Raw genomic sequence first — 16,284 nt, 5'->3', positions numbered from 1 at the left:
ATCAGATAAATAGTAGCTGAATTAATCGGAGAGCAGGTCAAGTCATCACTTTTACAATCAGAATGGTATTTTTGGGTCATTCCAATGACATTTGAGTCGCAGCTGCATCGGGCTCAGCAGAGGTGAAAAAATGATACTCTGAGATCCACACAGTTGAAGTTTTCAACATGTTCTAACACACACGCACATGCCCAGGCACACACACACGCACAATTCATGGCAGTCTGGTTTATCTTGGTGATCAAATTACTTTACAGCCATTAATGCATAACAGGGTTGGAGAGGAGAACTACTTTCCCATGCCATAATTTATTCCGATGCTATCGATTTAGATCTTTTAGGTTCAGTAAGGAAGCTCCATCTGAGCAAAGGAGCATGTAGGATCAGTTATAGCTCAGGCTAGAGGACAGCGGAAGCTACAGCTCAGACGATCATGTAGACTCTGCGTGAATCTGACATTCAATTAAGCTTCTTAGCCAACCTTAAGGTGATGTTTTCATTACCAATAGCCAATAATTCAGCAGCTGCTCTCATCTGTAGCTGTTGAGAGCAATGATGATCCCACCACCTATAAACTCGTCCACGTTCACAACGCCACCGGCAGCAGCAGCATGCCAAACGACGGCTGCTGAAAGCAGAAGCGGCGGCGCTGCCATGCGGGTGAGCCGCTGCGTCTTCTTAATTGCAAGGATGAATGCGCGAGCCAGCCTCGCCTAATTACATTGTACGTGTAAATTTGATCTTAATTGACCTGCCGCGCAAAGTAAAGGTTAATTAAATAAAACTGTGTTTTGCACACATCTGCCTCAGCGTGGAGGATGGCCGGCTGGAAACACAAACGGAGAGGAATGATTAGATCTTTAACAGAGACGTTAAGAAACGTGTGGGTCTGATAACGGAGGTGTAGAGGAAGAGAATTCACACAGGCCTTCGTGTTTCCATTGGCAATGGGCCCACCGCTGGGGAAGAAAGAGAGGCCTTGAGGCAGAAAACAAGCTTATCTTGTGGATCTCACTAAATATTTGAGACCATGTTTCATGAGTTTTACTCTGGAACCTGTTGAGCCTGCTGATCCAAGTCATGTTCTTCCTTAATGCATATTTGAGTAAACTGTCAACAATCAGACCACCATCTAAAGGTACTTATTTCCTTTTTAATGTTGCTAAGATTTTAGTAGACAAATGGGTTTCTATACATTTACCAAAACAAATTTCAACGTTGTGTCAAACACTGGCAATCAGCCACTAACAAGTGAAAAGTTGCGTATTCAGAATTTGTAATAGAGCAAACCTTTGGATTGGACAAGTAGGAATAAACTACAATACATGGAAGAGTCAGCGCTAACCTGGATAATTCTACACTGACTAAAGAGAAATTATCTATTTATTATTTATTATCTATTAATTTATGACGCAATCAAGTAACTGTGTTACCTTCAGATCTTATAAATTGCTGTATATGACTTAAAATAAATTTGAATTTGCAATGTAATGCCTTGAAATTGGGTCTCTGTCTCTTTAAGAAGCTCCTGTTCTTTCTGAAACTCCGCCTTTAGGAAGTCGTCACAACATGGCTCCTTTATTAATCCTTTAACAACGATTTTACCAGCGTTTCGCTGAGAAGTAGCTCAGCTGATGCTCAGTTCAGCAAGAAACAAACCTCAAAAAAGTCAAATTTACATGATAGAATATTACAATTAATAAGCTTGTTACACAATATTTCTCTGAGTGAAAATACATTTACATGTCTGTCGGTGTATATCTATGAATGTGTGTGTGTGTGTATGTGCACATATGTATGATTTGTAAATGTACACTTGTGTGTGTACATATACACACACATATCTATATAGTCCCAGCAAATGCATGTGTATGTATTTATATATGCACACAGCTGTATTGTTTTGTACATATATTGATATTTTCGTATTTATATTTCCAGTTTAGCTTGTATTGTGTGTTTTTTTTCCACACTGTGCTGCTTTTTATTCAGCTGTTTTTCATTTCTGTTACTCTTTTGTTCTGTCCTCTTTCTGCCATGACAGCTTGAATTTCCCACTTGTGGGACTAATAAAGGATTGTTTTATCTTGCATTGTCTTGGAGTCATGGAGTCTTTAAAACACCGTTTGGGGTTTGAAGAACCTCTATTTTATTTGTAAAAACAAAAAAAGGGGGGATTCCTCACTTTTTCAAAAACAAATATGTGTGCCACATCTTTTATAGACCCAACAATAGGCTTTATCAAGCAAAGAAAAAGTGGAGATTATTCTAAAATTTCCCTTCTATGGCCTCAAAACATCTGCTAGCATAGGGGGTTCTCTTTTGTGACACTGTAACCTCTTCATCTGTGGTTTCCTCAGCAGTACTGTCCAACATGAACATTTTGAAAGTAACCAGGGAGAGTTGGGGGGGGATCAGTGGAAGAACAGCTGCTCTGTGTGGGAGGACGGAGCCGTAAAACTCCGGGATGTAATCTTTCAGGCCAGCGGGGGAAGGGTCAGGGGGGGGGGGGGGGGGGTAAGGTGGAGCTGGGGGTGGAGTGGAGTTTTACTTATGTGCTGCACAGAGGGTGATGTTTTTGCAGCAGCTGTAACCCAGGTGACTGTGTGTGTGCTTTGGCACGCAGCGTGGAAACTGGTTTGGAGTGAAAAGACTCCAACTCGACGAGAGCCAAGTGAAGAAAAAAAAAAAGAAAAAAGAATAAAAACTGCCGAGGAGAGTGAAAAGCAGCGATAAAATGTGATTGGCTGCCGCGGCAGCGTTTGGTAGCTGAATCCAGGCGCTGATTTAGGCAGGAAGAGATATAACAGGAGTAGAGGGAGCGCCGGCGTTGTCGCGCGTGACTTGAGCTTCTCACCACCTTTCTAAATGTGGGTGCGCGTGCTGTGAACCCACTGTTCAAACTAATTATACACACACGCCACGTCTCCGCGGGGGTGCGTTCACACACACGGGTCAGCGGGAATATGGTTCATTAATAACGCATTCATGAAGGCGCTGTATCCTTGTTGGCTAACAGAAACCTGCGGCGACCACAAACTCTGACTCAAACGACAAGGACTTTGTCACCAACACACACACACAAGCGCACACGCACACACACGCACAGAGTCGCTCAACTAACTGGAGGTTTCGCCTCGTGTCAGTGGGTGTGCACCGGTCTTCGTCCGGAGCAGCCCGAAGCGATACGGCGTAAAAATAAAACCTCAGAATGATTATATTACAACCAGATTCGACTTGATCGATTTATTCTTCGCTTTCTTTTCTAAATTACAAATGACATAAAATATGTCCAAAAAGTGGTTTTCATTTCAGTTCCTTCTGCTAGTTGTACCACTGAGTACAACAGGACCACACGATGAGAATTTTGGATTAATTACGAGAATATGGTAATAATGTTAGCAGAATGAAGACGCCACTTTAGCAAGGGAACGTCTTAAATTACAAGAAAAACATTTTCTGGGTTAAAGCCTGTATGAGTATATTATGAAACATTTATTTAAATTTTAGGTCATCAGGGCACTTTCCACTGTCTAATAGTACAATATTAAAACAAACAGCACAAACTTAAGAGACACTGAACTCATAAAAATGATATTCTGAATTTTTAATTGTGTTCAGAAAAGTAAGTCTGTGATCAAACTATTATGAATGACTGTAAAATTCAACAAGTGCTAACACTGCCAGAGGTGCAACCCAGAAAGAACTTTTTCTAAACAAGAGGAAGCGCCGATTTCAGTCGAATCTAGATTGGGCTTTCAAGCCGACTTAATGGTTCATTAATGGTAAAATCAAAGCACTTCAGCAACATATGACATGTATCAGAAAATGCAGTGCTAGTCATTTCCATTGAAACAACATGCACACACACACACACACACACACACGAGTGTGTATCTGGCTGCCATCTGCTGCTCCACAGTGTAGGATCCAGCAATCCCTTCTAATGACGTCGGCATTTTAGTGAGATGCTTTTTATCTTAAAGGGGAAGTATTATATATTTCCTAGGCACACAGTGCTATTCTATAAAACTATGTTAACTTCAGTTGTTATAAAAATCCTGTATATATCAAACATGACTTAAAAAATTTAGACTTTGTTTTTTTATTCCTTGAAAATGGGCCTTTGTCTCTTTAAGAAGCTCCTGCTCTTTCTGAAACTCCGCCTTCAGGACGTCATCACAACATTCCTCCACTAAGATTTTAACAACAATCCTAGCAGCTTCACACAGAAGGTAGTTTGTATGATAAACTCAGCAGATGTGCAGGTGTTGCTGCTGCTAGTCTGGAGGAGCTGAGCTGGAGACGGCAGCTCAGAGGAGGAGCTGAGTGTAAAAAGTGGAGCTTTGTGAGAACAAGCATTTAGTCACCCCCAAATGGTTGCCATGGGAGATTAAAGGATTCCTTAAACATGCATTAAAGAATCAAGGCAACACTCTGAGTATGTTTTTGATTAAGGAATAACATTATAACATTATTATATGTAAACCTTAAAAAAAAAAAAGTCCCTTTACAACGCCACACAAAGCACTACTAGTGTGCATCCAACTTTAGAAGTTTGCATAAAAATAATACTCAAAGTTTCCCCCCAGAAAACTTCTAAGCCCAGTGGTTGGGTGCTAGGGCAGTCATTCATCCAGCAACCCGTCATGTTTTTCAGTTAAACAATTTTTTTAACGTTGACAGGAAATTTGAAAATATCACTTGATAATTATGTGTTATTGAAGGATTGAAATATTAATGCCTGAACTCCAACTATAAACTCTTATTTTAAAATGCAAACATTTAAAAAGACTTAAAGGAGTGCTTAGCCTGGTGGGGGCACAAGAAAAGCCTGAAGGCCCGCCAGGCTTATAACACACTGGGGGAAACCCTGACACCAATGTGGAGTCACACAGAATGTCTCAAAGTCACATTTAGGAACATTATACTTTCAGCTGGACGCCAGAATGTATTAACTTGCAAGTTGGAAAAAAAGCTGAAAACCTTTGTTAAAACCATGCCAGAAGACATCTTTTAAGCTTACGTCAAGCTAGCTGCTAGCTCAACATCAGAAGATACCAAGAAATGATTGTTTCCGATTTGATTAAGTTAGCTGTTTTAAAGTGACAATTTGTAAAGATCACTAAACAATGTGTGAAAGGACTTCCCCACTGTGTTTACATCAGCTCATATTCTTCCATTATTAAAAATAATGGAAGAATATGGGCTGGGCTGTCTGAACTTTTATTTTCTTTAATGATAGAAATAACCCAGCAGCAGCAGCCCAGGTTTATTCCATGTATAATAAAAGAAAACAAATCCTGATTTTAGAAAACTGCACAAACCTGTTGTTATCCACAAGCAGGAGGCAGCCGTTCAAGTCTTTTTTTTTTTTTTTCTCAGAATGCCTACGAGCGCAGATGGGATGTATATGAGTTAGCTGAGGATGTTAATTACGAAATCAAGGGAAAATGTAAACAAACTTTGGAGAAGTGGATGAAAAAAAATGCTCAAACTGCAGCCTAATCCCTGCATGAGAAAAAAAAAACACACACACAACAACTGAAGGGTGGTGAGTCAGCTGCCAGCCCTTCAGCAAACATTCACCTATAGAGCCGTCTCACATCTTCAAGGTACATATCTCATAGTAAACATGCCGGACTGCGTCGGTTTGGTCCCTCGGTTTGTCCAGTCAGGTGGGTTTGACGGCCAAAATCAATCTGATAAGGGTCTTTCTTGTTTGTGTTTTTGGCAACAGGCTTTGCCCTGATTAAACCTACTGAACACAGCATGCAGCAACGACCTCCTTAAGAATGCTTTATGTACTTAATGAAATATTCACTTACAACCTGCCCAACACCAGAATGAAAAGGACAGGGATGGATCGACAGCTGAAAACACAGACTGCTCTATCTCTAGCTAGCAAGCTAACAGGTCTATATTCACAAAAAATAGTTGGTAATCTCTTGTTTTTCTAAAAGTTTGACTTTCATATTAATTTTTTCAAAGAAAAAAAATTTAAACCAGAAGTTGTGATGTTGCGGACGCGATCACAACTATTAATGCAACTTCACTCAACATTCACAAAGTTTTGCGCAGACCTACAATTTTCAACAGTCCAACAGTTCGAGAAGTTATTGAGATAAAGGATATTATCGTTCTTTTGAAACCATTTTCAAGTTATCTAATGGCATACTCATGAAAGAGCACATTCTCAAAGATCAATGCACTTTAAACTTTAATGAACACTTAACACCTGAACTGGAAGACGCTTTAATTATCGAAAATAAATGAACAAATCAACCGGAACAACAAAAATCAATTATGAAGTCTCTGCAAAACAAAACTGTCTAGTTGAGACCAAAGCACCAGACTGAAGACATCCATTGCTTCAACTGGCATGCTTATTTCAGAAATTTTAGATGCAGGCTGATATAATCGGATACTAATTTGTTCAATGATATCGGACCGATATGCAATATCAATATCAAATCTACTTCCTACTTCCCACTATGCTCTAAATAGGAAATAAAGACTGGAGAATTGGTCCTTGGATAACAGACTCAAGCAACTTAAAAAAAATTATAATCTTTTCACTCTCTACACAAACTGCACTCAATGGATTGAAGGGAGAATGTCATTTTCCAAAAACATTTACTTCCAACAACAGAGCAAATTCATGGTTGACTTGTAACTGTAAATAGACACAATAATCACATTACGCCAAGTGCAACATTGTTCTTACAATGACCATGACAAGGTGTTATTGTTGCAGAGATTCCGACAAACACTGGATGGAGCTTTGTCTTCGGAGTGCTGGCAGGCACCTTGCGGAGATGCTGGAGCCTGCTGGGGAGTGTTTACCCCCAACATGATGAGGAGGGATGAATATTTCAGTGGTTCGGAGTAAGATCTCTCCGTTACATCATGTCTGTGTAATTGTGCGTGCGGAAAGCAGCCTCTCAGCAGATTCTGCTCGCCTAAGCCCCCCACGGAGAGCCTGAGATTGTATAATGTGTGCCGCTTACCCACACACATAAACACACGCACACACACGCACACACACACACACACGCACACACAGAGCTGGCATGGCCCCCAGAGACGGAGACATGTATGTTATTCCCCACAGACCGCAGCCCCAATTCAGTCACAGTGCTGACAAATTGGGGGGAAAATATGCTAATTGCTATTTGGATGTTGTTTAAAAAACTGCAGCCAATTAAGAAAGATTTACAAGGTTTAGCACAAGAGATGGGCAAAAAAAAAGAGCCAAATGCAAAGCGATACAGATTAACTGTTGTGCATCATTTTGTTATGTATCCAAACTAGGGCTGTTGTAAAGGATTATTTTAGAAATCGAGTACTCTGTCGATTATTCTGACAATTAATCGACTAATCAAATTTAAGAAATTGAATGAAAATTTTGGTATAGCTATCACTATAACAGCAGTATTAATATTGGGTATAGATATTGGTCAAAGTTTTAATAGCTGTGCATTCATAAAAAATACTTTCTATAGATTGAAATAAGGGTGGGTGATATGAACTTGGAATTTTATTGGGATATTTTGTGGTACTATTGTGATAATAGTTAAAAAGACTATGTATTACTTTTTTTTTAGGTAACTATATAACTGTGACTGCTTGGCACAGCGTTCATAGCACCACAAACACAAATAATGTTTTTGAAAAATATTCCCATTTGCAATAGGCTTCTTCAGGACACCAATATAATAGAGGAACAGTCTTTTTATATCTTTTGGTATTTACTGCAGTAACGACAAAAGTATTTTTAAAATCCATCCCTGTCTTTTTTTACCAACAGATGGTACGACTGACAGCACATGACTACAGTCAAAACCCTACAATTCATAAATACTGCTCTTAAAAAAACTAACCAAACAAAAAGCCCAGAGGACAGTTTTTGGATTAGTAAGTAGGCTACTTCAGCAGCACTTTATTCCACATTTCGCTTCATCCAGAGGGTCTGGACTTTGAGCTATTGAAAAACTATTGCTTCCTGGAAATTGTAACTTCTACCCAATCGCTAACATTTAGCCCTGGCGTGTGCAACGTGTATGAAGCTTAACGGAAATTGACTGCAGTAACAATCATCCTCCAATGCCAAGAGAGAAGTGCCGAGCTGAATGACTCAACTGTTGAAGTTAATTAAATATTTGGAAGTATGGCCAACATGGACCGAAAGGCTTTGTTCACTTTGTCTGCTGCCATCGCTAAAACTAGCTAGCTACACAACAATTCTAAAACAACGCAGAAAATTGACGTCATCGTTCACAACTCCTCCTTCTGTTCGTTAATTTTTAGAAAGTCAGTGGGAGAAAGTCCAGGCCTAGCTCTGAAATGAGATTAAAATCTGAGCTGAATTACGCATGAAGGCGAAGGCCAGGCTACTTCATAACACCAGTTACACCTCATAGTTACATTTTATGTCTAAACACCTGTATGTCATGGGATTAGCAAACATCACCAGAAAGATAAATCAAAATGATCACAATTTAAACAAAAACAAAACATGGATAATGAAAAATTGTGCGACCAATACCAATCCCTAGCCCAGGAGCCCCCAATCTGTTCAATGGAGCTGCTGTCATCAGAATCTGTCCTCTGCCAGATTCATTTAGACACAATGAGGATGGCGATGCCGATCATCAGTGAGAGAAGCTAACCACCGTTACCACAGAGAGCCCCGGGGCTCTGAGAGGGCCTTGGCTTCAGCTGCTTCCACACATCTAGGTCAGTGTTTCACACGTTTAATTAGGAACATGTGGAAATGCCTGGCCGGTAAATACGCTCGGTCTAAAACAGACTAAATGTGCACAACACTGGTTAGAGGGGGAAAAGGCAGCAACAAAAGAAGGTTGGGGATTTGAAGTGGCCAGCTGGGCCATTAGGTGAACACACCCTGAGACAGGGGCCAGTTCTCAGGCTTTACTCCGTCACCTCAGGGAAAGGGACACAGTGGACCAAACAAAATTAAGAAGTGACACGTGCTGCACACACACACACCCATGCACATGCATGCACACACTTAACATAACCTCCTTGGTCTGAGAGTTATCCTGACATTAAGCCTTCTTACTGCACCCCAGAGTGTCCTCGGAGGCCATGAGGAATGCAAATGGAGGTTCATTTCTCTTACTTGCCGTGGAGTAGCCATGGTGATATGTGGCATCCAGAGGTTTAAATAGCAATACTGAAATGTTCAGCTGGGATGTTTGAACTCTCCTCGCTGCCTTCATTAAAAAGTAATATACTGCCACATGAAGGCAGACCCAGTGACCAGGCTTCACTTGCTAGTCACTAAGCTAACAATGATAGCAAGTGATTTTTTTTTAAGGCTGTTTAAATATTGTCAACTATGTCTTCCAAAAGCACATAATTACCTGGTGATATCTTCACATTTCCTGTCAACTTCAAACACTTTTTAAATCAAAAACAAGACAGGTCGATGGATGACTTGCCCTAGCTCAGCAAGTTTTCTGGGGGAAAACCTCTAACACACAAATTTGCATTTCCATTTATATTAGTACTTTATATTGACTTCCATTGAGTTTAGAATCTGCATTGGTGCCTAACCCAAACACTTTTCCTAGGGCTAGGGATAGACCATTACTGTCTGTTCCAAACTTTAGCCGAATCTTAATTCACACCATACCTCTAAAAATCTAACCCCTAACCCTACACAAGGGGGTCCAACGTAACGTATTAGGACCACTCTTTGGTCCCCATGAGACCCACCAGTCTTAAGGTTAAGAACTATGGTAGAAATGGTCCTAAATAGGATAGCTAAACAAGTACACACACACACACACACACACACCAATGCATCACTCTTTTCTGAGGATGAACTAGAAAAGTGAATGGCCTGAAGGCACACAGTGTCTCTTGATGTGTGAGTCAAACTAATGGACTGCTTCCTTCCACTGTACCCCCGACCTCTGCTGCTCACTCACTCATCCCATCTCCAGTGCAGCCGCTCTCTCTTTTCCCCTCCTCCCACATTTACTCCACGCAGTCCTGTCTTTGTGCTCCTAACCTCTCCATTTACTCTCCTCCCACCCTCGCCGAGCCCTTCTTGTTTTTGGGACACAAACCGCGCTGGAGTGACAGGCTGGAGAGGGAGAGGACCTGTAAAACAAAACCACCAGGACAGACCAAGGATGCGCGTCCAGCTTCTACATACAGAGCCTCGCAAGAGTATTTGTCCCTGTGAAATATTTTGCTGTGTTATGTAACCACTGTCTCATTTCATCTGGACATTAGGTGATAAGGAAGGTAGAGCCAGTTCTCTACCAAGAAATTATTTCTGCTGTAGGTGTGCAAAGGATCCTCGTGATCTACCTCAATCTGCTTTGCAAGGTAGAGTGACAATTTTACATCATTTTTAAATATTAATCCACGCTTAGACGGAATTACTCCCTCCATCCTCCGTTTTGATTTAACGAAGTGTCATGAAAAGAACGCAACATGACACATGAACGTTGCAATTTCCCAAAGTTTTTGACTTTGTAGTTATTTAGTGAAGAATTGAAAAAAAAAAGAAAGTACATTGTTTCTCATCCTGTCTTCTGTATTCATGTCACCTGCGGATACAAAAAACGGATTAGTGCAAGTGGACTAGTTGAACTGAAATATCAACATTGAGGTCCAAGCGCATTTCAACGTAAAACACAGTCACAAACTCCTGACCAATCACACAACACCTCGCACAGACCTCTGTACCGTTTGGTATACCATACCTTGGCTCCGTGTATTTGCATTGTTCCCAAAGGGCTCAATGTTCATTATGCGAACTTTGCACATGGTCAAGCTTGGTCTTTCCAGTAATTTGGTAGAAAACAAGATGAGTCCAAATGTTTACCTTTAATGAAATATCTCTCTCTTTAATTTATGTAACAAAAATGGGCATGTCACACATGCAGGATCCTGCTCTCCAGCTCCCTGTTGGAGGGCTAAAAAACCCGCTTGTACACAATGATTACCATTGGTTTCAGTGGTTAAGTTGTCAACATCACGCGCTAAATCTTAAATGTATGACACACAAAGGAAAAAGGGATGCAATGTTTTGCTAATAATTGTCATCACTAGGATAGCTGGATAACAAGGTCCAATGGTGTCATATTTCACAAGCCAGGAAAAAGTTTTAATTAAAAAAGTAGGTCAACTATGCTAGCTTGACTTTGACAATCTTAATATGTAGATGTGCTGCGGAATTTAGTGTGTTCAGATTCAGCTTAAAACAAAAAGACTATGAATGGTTAGTACAAGAATCGTGTTTTTGCTCTCCAGTGTTGGGTGCTGCAAAATTTCCTGATATAAACAAGAACATGCAACATGTCTATAGGTCCCCATATGTGCAAACAGAACATATTCTAGAAGACCTGCAGCTTTATTTCAAAGAGTTTGTTCTGAAAGAACCAGATCCAGGAAGTGTGTCACATTTTTCAGATTTTTATATCTTAGAATTAAAAAACGTAACACCATATGCCCTATTTCTGCAACTTCACAACTATGCCCTGCTTTGTGTTGGTCTGCCGTGTAAAATCCCAAGAAAAAACATGGAGGTTCTTGACTGGAAGATGAAAAAGAAGTGGTACAAGATCAATACTCCTTCAAGACACTACAAATCCAGCTCCCACAACCTACAGGAAAATCAGGGAGCCGCTTTCCAAGCACCACTCAGGATAACCTATGTTTAGCAGCTCATACGCTACACCACACAGGTATAAACCTTGCAGATAGCACACGCCGAAAGACAAACAACTTTTAAAGTGAAGCCTTTCCTGACTGCGGTCTGGTCTGTTTCTGGGTCAGGGAAGCTGGGACAATGAAAGGAGCCTCTCATCCTCTGAACGCCGCAAATTTCAGACAAGCTGTCAAATCCAACCACAGGCCACAATTCAGGGGCCGTCAGACTGAGCTGAATCAAGCCACTTGAATTTGGAGTGTTCCTCGACATCCAGGTTGAGGATGTTGTGTTTTTTGCTTGTTGAGGAATATGTTTGTATTTCGTGCATGAGGACAGAGACCAGGGAGAGCAGCCTCATTCTTCGGGCCCACACTTGAAAGCATTTTGAGTGAGAAACAGATTGCTTGTGACTGCGGAGGAGAAGAAAAGAGCACAGTCAGGCTTGCCTAAACACGTTCTTTGACTTCCAGGCCTCGTCGCCCCCATTAGACAGTCAACCATCTCTGCGACACCACAGAGCGGTCCCACAACCAGTCGGCCCGCATGGTCTGACTCACATGGTGGCGCCTGAGCCAAGCTCCTCCTGAATCAGGTGTTCAACGATGTGTTCAGGCAATGAGTAGCTTGGTTCAAGCCCAGCGATTTGAATGACTCCTAACGATAGAAACACCTTTGCCTGGAACAGACTTCCACCTCTATTTAGTAGTAAAGTAGATACAGCAAATACAGCAGCTGAACAAAGCAAAAATTTTTGACATGTTTACTGGCAACACTGGAAAATATGGGAAAAAAACCCATTTTAAATCTTTTTTTGTTGCAGCAGTAAAACCTCACACTAAGGGTATTTTCTCGGCTGATAGTCTCTTGGACTCGGTTGGATTTGGGGACCAAAATTGCAACATTTATTACATTTTCAGCTGGGGGGGGTCCGCTTTCACACTGCCAAATGTCCCAACCCTTTGAAGAACCTGTTCCCCTCCTCACCTGTGTTGGCGCTGCACCAAGAACCACTGAAGGAAACAACACAAAGACCTCTGAAGAAGACACTGAGTGGAACTTCCTTCTTCACAAAATGTAAAAAAATGGAGTGGTGTCAGATTTTAACAGTGGTAAGATGTCTCGTTTTTCAGAAGACAGTGAGCCATTTCTCTCACTAGAGTTAGACTAGCACGTTTGTTTTGGTTGCATTTACCCATAATACCCTGCGCTTAGTCCACTTCCAGCTTTAGGAGCGGTCTCTCGTCCGTTTGTATTCACATATGAATTCAAACTGCACCGGATTTTATTTCAATTAAACTTTGGCCTACAGTTCGATTGTTCATTCACAGCTCCCCAAACAAATTAAGAGTTTCTCGGCAAACATACTATAGTTTGGCTAAAGCAAACTAAAGAGAGCTGGTGTGAATGCAGCCTAAAAAACTCGAAGTTTAACGAAAGCATGTTCACACAGTGGAGGAAGAAGATCCCATGTTAAGGATTCATTCTCCAAATCAGAGTTGTCACAACTACTGGTACCTTTACATGTCGAAAAACCATACTGGATTCTTGGAACTCATAAAACTGATGGCATGACCAAATTTCTGATCCACTGTGCTAATAAGTGACTACTTAGGCACACTCATAGAGAATTAAAATAACTATTTCTTAACTAACAAATCAAAAATTAAATCAAATCAAATTTTATTTGTATAGCACATTTCAAAGTGCTTTACATCAAATCAAACAGAAACACAATGCAACATAGAATCAACAATCAAAACACGACAATGAGTCAAGTTCCATCATTAAATTTGTAATTGATTACGTTTCAAATACAATCCTAAACAGGCTGGTTTTTAGTCGAGATTTAAAGGAAGTCAGTGTTTCCGCTGTTTTACAATTTTCTGGGAGTTTGTTCCAAATTTGTGGTGCATAGATGCTGAATGCTGCTTCTCCTTGTTTGGTTCTGGTTCTGGGGATAAACTTTACATTTGAAAAGATAAATAAACAAAAAAGTAATTCAGATGCCCCAGGTGGGTTTGGGTTGAACAAAGGAAAGAAAATGTAGAAATGCACTTCATGGTCCCTTGATAAGCATGGCAGGGAATCTGTGATGCTGTGGACCCATTTAGCTTCAAAAGACCTTGTTAACATGCATGACATTATGAAACCAGGAGATTTAAAATAAAATTTTGACAAACTTTCCCTGTAAACTTCAAACGAGTCATCACTGAGACTTGATGAGTCGTGATAATGATCCAAAACACATGGACAAAGCAACACAAATCTAATCAACAGACAAAGGGCCAGAAAAAAAAAACCTGAAGGGGCTACAAGACAAAATTGACAGCAGGTGTTCAAACATTTGTGCCACTGGCAGGGCCGGATTTACAAGGATGAGGCCCCTTAGACTGGAGCCAGTTTTGATGCTCCATCCACTAAGGAAAAATGTGTTTACTAATGACAATGTACTAATGTACATTAATAGGTAGTCCTACATAGCAGCAGGTATAGGAAATGTATGTTTAATACATTTACTAGCCAATAATTCCATGTTGTTCCCATAAAAAATCCACTATAAATTCATAATTTTCAAATACTTAAGATTCCTTTAAGTATTTGAAAATAAATAAACAAGAATTTTTATTTAAGTAGATTAGGTTGCATTAGGTAATACAACTCACCTAATTTGCACCTTTGACGTTTAAACAAAGTACAATGTTTGCAAAAATACACATTCATTAAAAAAAAGAAAGAAAAGGTCTGTGGGCCACCCCCAAAACCTGGGGCTCTGGGCTACTGCCCCTGTGAAGTCTAACCAAGCCCACTGGTGACTTTGTTGAACATGATTATCATTTATGATATCAGCTTACACTACTACCATAAAATCTTAAGTTTTGGGGTTATTTACATATCTGTTATAGTGGAATTTTAATTATTTGAGAATATTAACAATCTGGTAAGCTTGTTTCTTACAAGATTACAACAACAACATGGTTAAAGTTGCATCACTCTCGGACTCTACTGTCATGTCTCCCTCTCTGCAGTCACTATTCCTGCAAGTAGCCTGGATAAGTCTTCCAGTCACTAAGGAAGACCAGATGTGCAGTGTGCATGACTCATGACGTTCTTTGTGCCATGCCCCTTTAATCTCTTCATCAACCTGCCAACTGTCACTGGGTCAAAGCGCACACATTTTACGGCCGGTTAATGTGTGTTAGGGCGGCTGCAACAGGCAACGATGAACTCAGAATGAAACCCTGCTCCGTTTTTTTTACTGTCACAAAACAACACTACTTAAGCTCAAGGTGCTTTTGGGAAATGACTGCTTGTAGTCCGAATATTTAAGGCGAACGAAACCACAACAGCACCACTAGCTCCAGGAGAACTGACGCCAAGCTCTTCCCGCGTGCGTTTTGGAGCTGCGCGTGACAGGTCCTCAGGAGGAGTTGATTAGAAAGCCCGGGTGACCTGCGTTATAAGAAGCGCCCACACAGAGGAAGAGAGCAGCAGCGGCACTTACTTTCCGATGACCTCGCAGAGCTCGTACACATCTTCAAACAGAATGTCGTCGTCCGCCATAGTCCGAGCCCGGCCGGGGATGAATTATCACCCACACTTCCACGAAATATAGACGTTCCCCCAAACTGGTAATGCTCCTAGATCTGGGACTCCGGAGGCCAGGGGCGGCTGACCGCTTCACAATAACAAACGACAACACACCGGCTGCCTGGAAAGAGTCACAAGATAGGTTTCTCGTTCCCAGTTGTTGCCTCCGGATTCGACCCACCGCCACCCAAAAATAAGGCTGTGGTGCAGTTGGGGTGTCGGGACGAGGAGAGCTCAGCAGTCCAGTCTGAGAGCCCCCCCACCCCCGGTTCCGCCCCGCCTTTAGTTGAGCCTCCCGGTGTCTCAGAAAGCAAAGCTGTCAAACATGAGAAACTCTTCTTCTCCTGCTGCTGCTGTGTCCGCTCCCTGACACTTTCCTTCGGCTCTGCATGTGGAGCTCAGAGAGGATGGGAAGCGGGAGCGGAGCCGGCGGACAGCGCCGCTCAGTCCATCAGAGTCGGGTTACAGCGCGGATCCAGGTGGGCTGTGCTGGTCCCCACATCCACGGCTCTTTACGTTACAGCTTCCCGGGATACACGGACAGTCCACTTCTCCGCGCGTGCTACTCACAGCCCGGGTGAACTCCTTTTTACAGAGGACTGTTCGGGGGCGTCACACCCCGTCTTCGCTCCTCCAGCTGCACTTCTCAGACCGTCGGTTAACCTCGCAGTCCTACCACCGTCGGCTGAGCGCTGCTCGGACGCTCTGCTCCGCGGAGCTTCCAGAAAGCAACGCTCCTCCTACTCGGGAGTTATGAAACTGCTCCGTCGTCCTCCATCTTGGCGCGTGCCAGATACGCGGGGATTTCGGTTCAGTCCTTTACGGATTTGAGCCAACATGGTGGAGCTGCGGCGCCATATACGTTGCTCTAAAACCGCAGTTTCTCTAGACTTGATCAATGGACGGGAATAAAGTGGAATTCCCACCCGGAAACATTAGGGACAGTGCGCTTACTAGTCTCTGAAACTGTTATCTATGAAATAAGTTATATGACTTTAGAA

General features: G+C 41.7%; 1 protein-coding gene across 11 annotated transcripts in view; it reads right to left on the bottom strand.

Moving 5' to 3' along the window:
- caska (calcium/calmodulin-dependent serine protein kinase a) overlaps window positions 1-15,385 on the bottom strand; it is a 141,183-nt gene extending 125,798 nt beyond the window's left edge. For all 11 annotated transcript variants that reach the window (XM_044132282.1, XM_044132283.1, XM_044132285.1 and 8 more), the window contains exon 1: window positions 15,198-15,385. In XM_044132282.1, the coding sequence (XP_043988217.1) occupies window positions 15,198-15,256 (59 nt within the window). In that variant the 5' untranslated portion in view covers window positions 15,257-15,385. The remainder of the gene's footprint in view (window positions 1-15,197) is intronic.
- Between the last annotated feature and the right edge of the window lie 899 nt (window positions 15,386-16,284).

The sequence above is a fragment of the Gambusia affinis genome, linkage group LG11 (genome assembly GCF_019740435.1).
Source record: "Gambusia affinis linkage group LG11, SWU_Gaff_1.0, whole genome shotgun sequence".
Lineage (NCBI taxonomy): Eukaryota > Metazoa > Chordata > Actinopteri > Cyprinodontiformes > Poeciliidae > Gambusia > Gambusia affinis.
The sequence above is the reverse complement of the archived record's forward strand: the minus strand, read 5'-3'. Positions and strand labels throughout refer to the sequence as shown.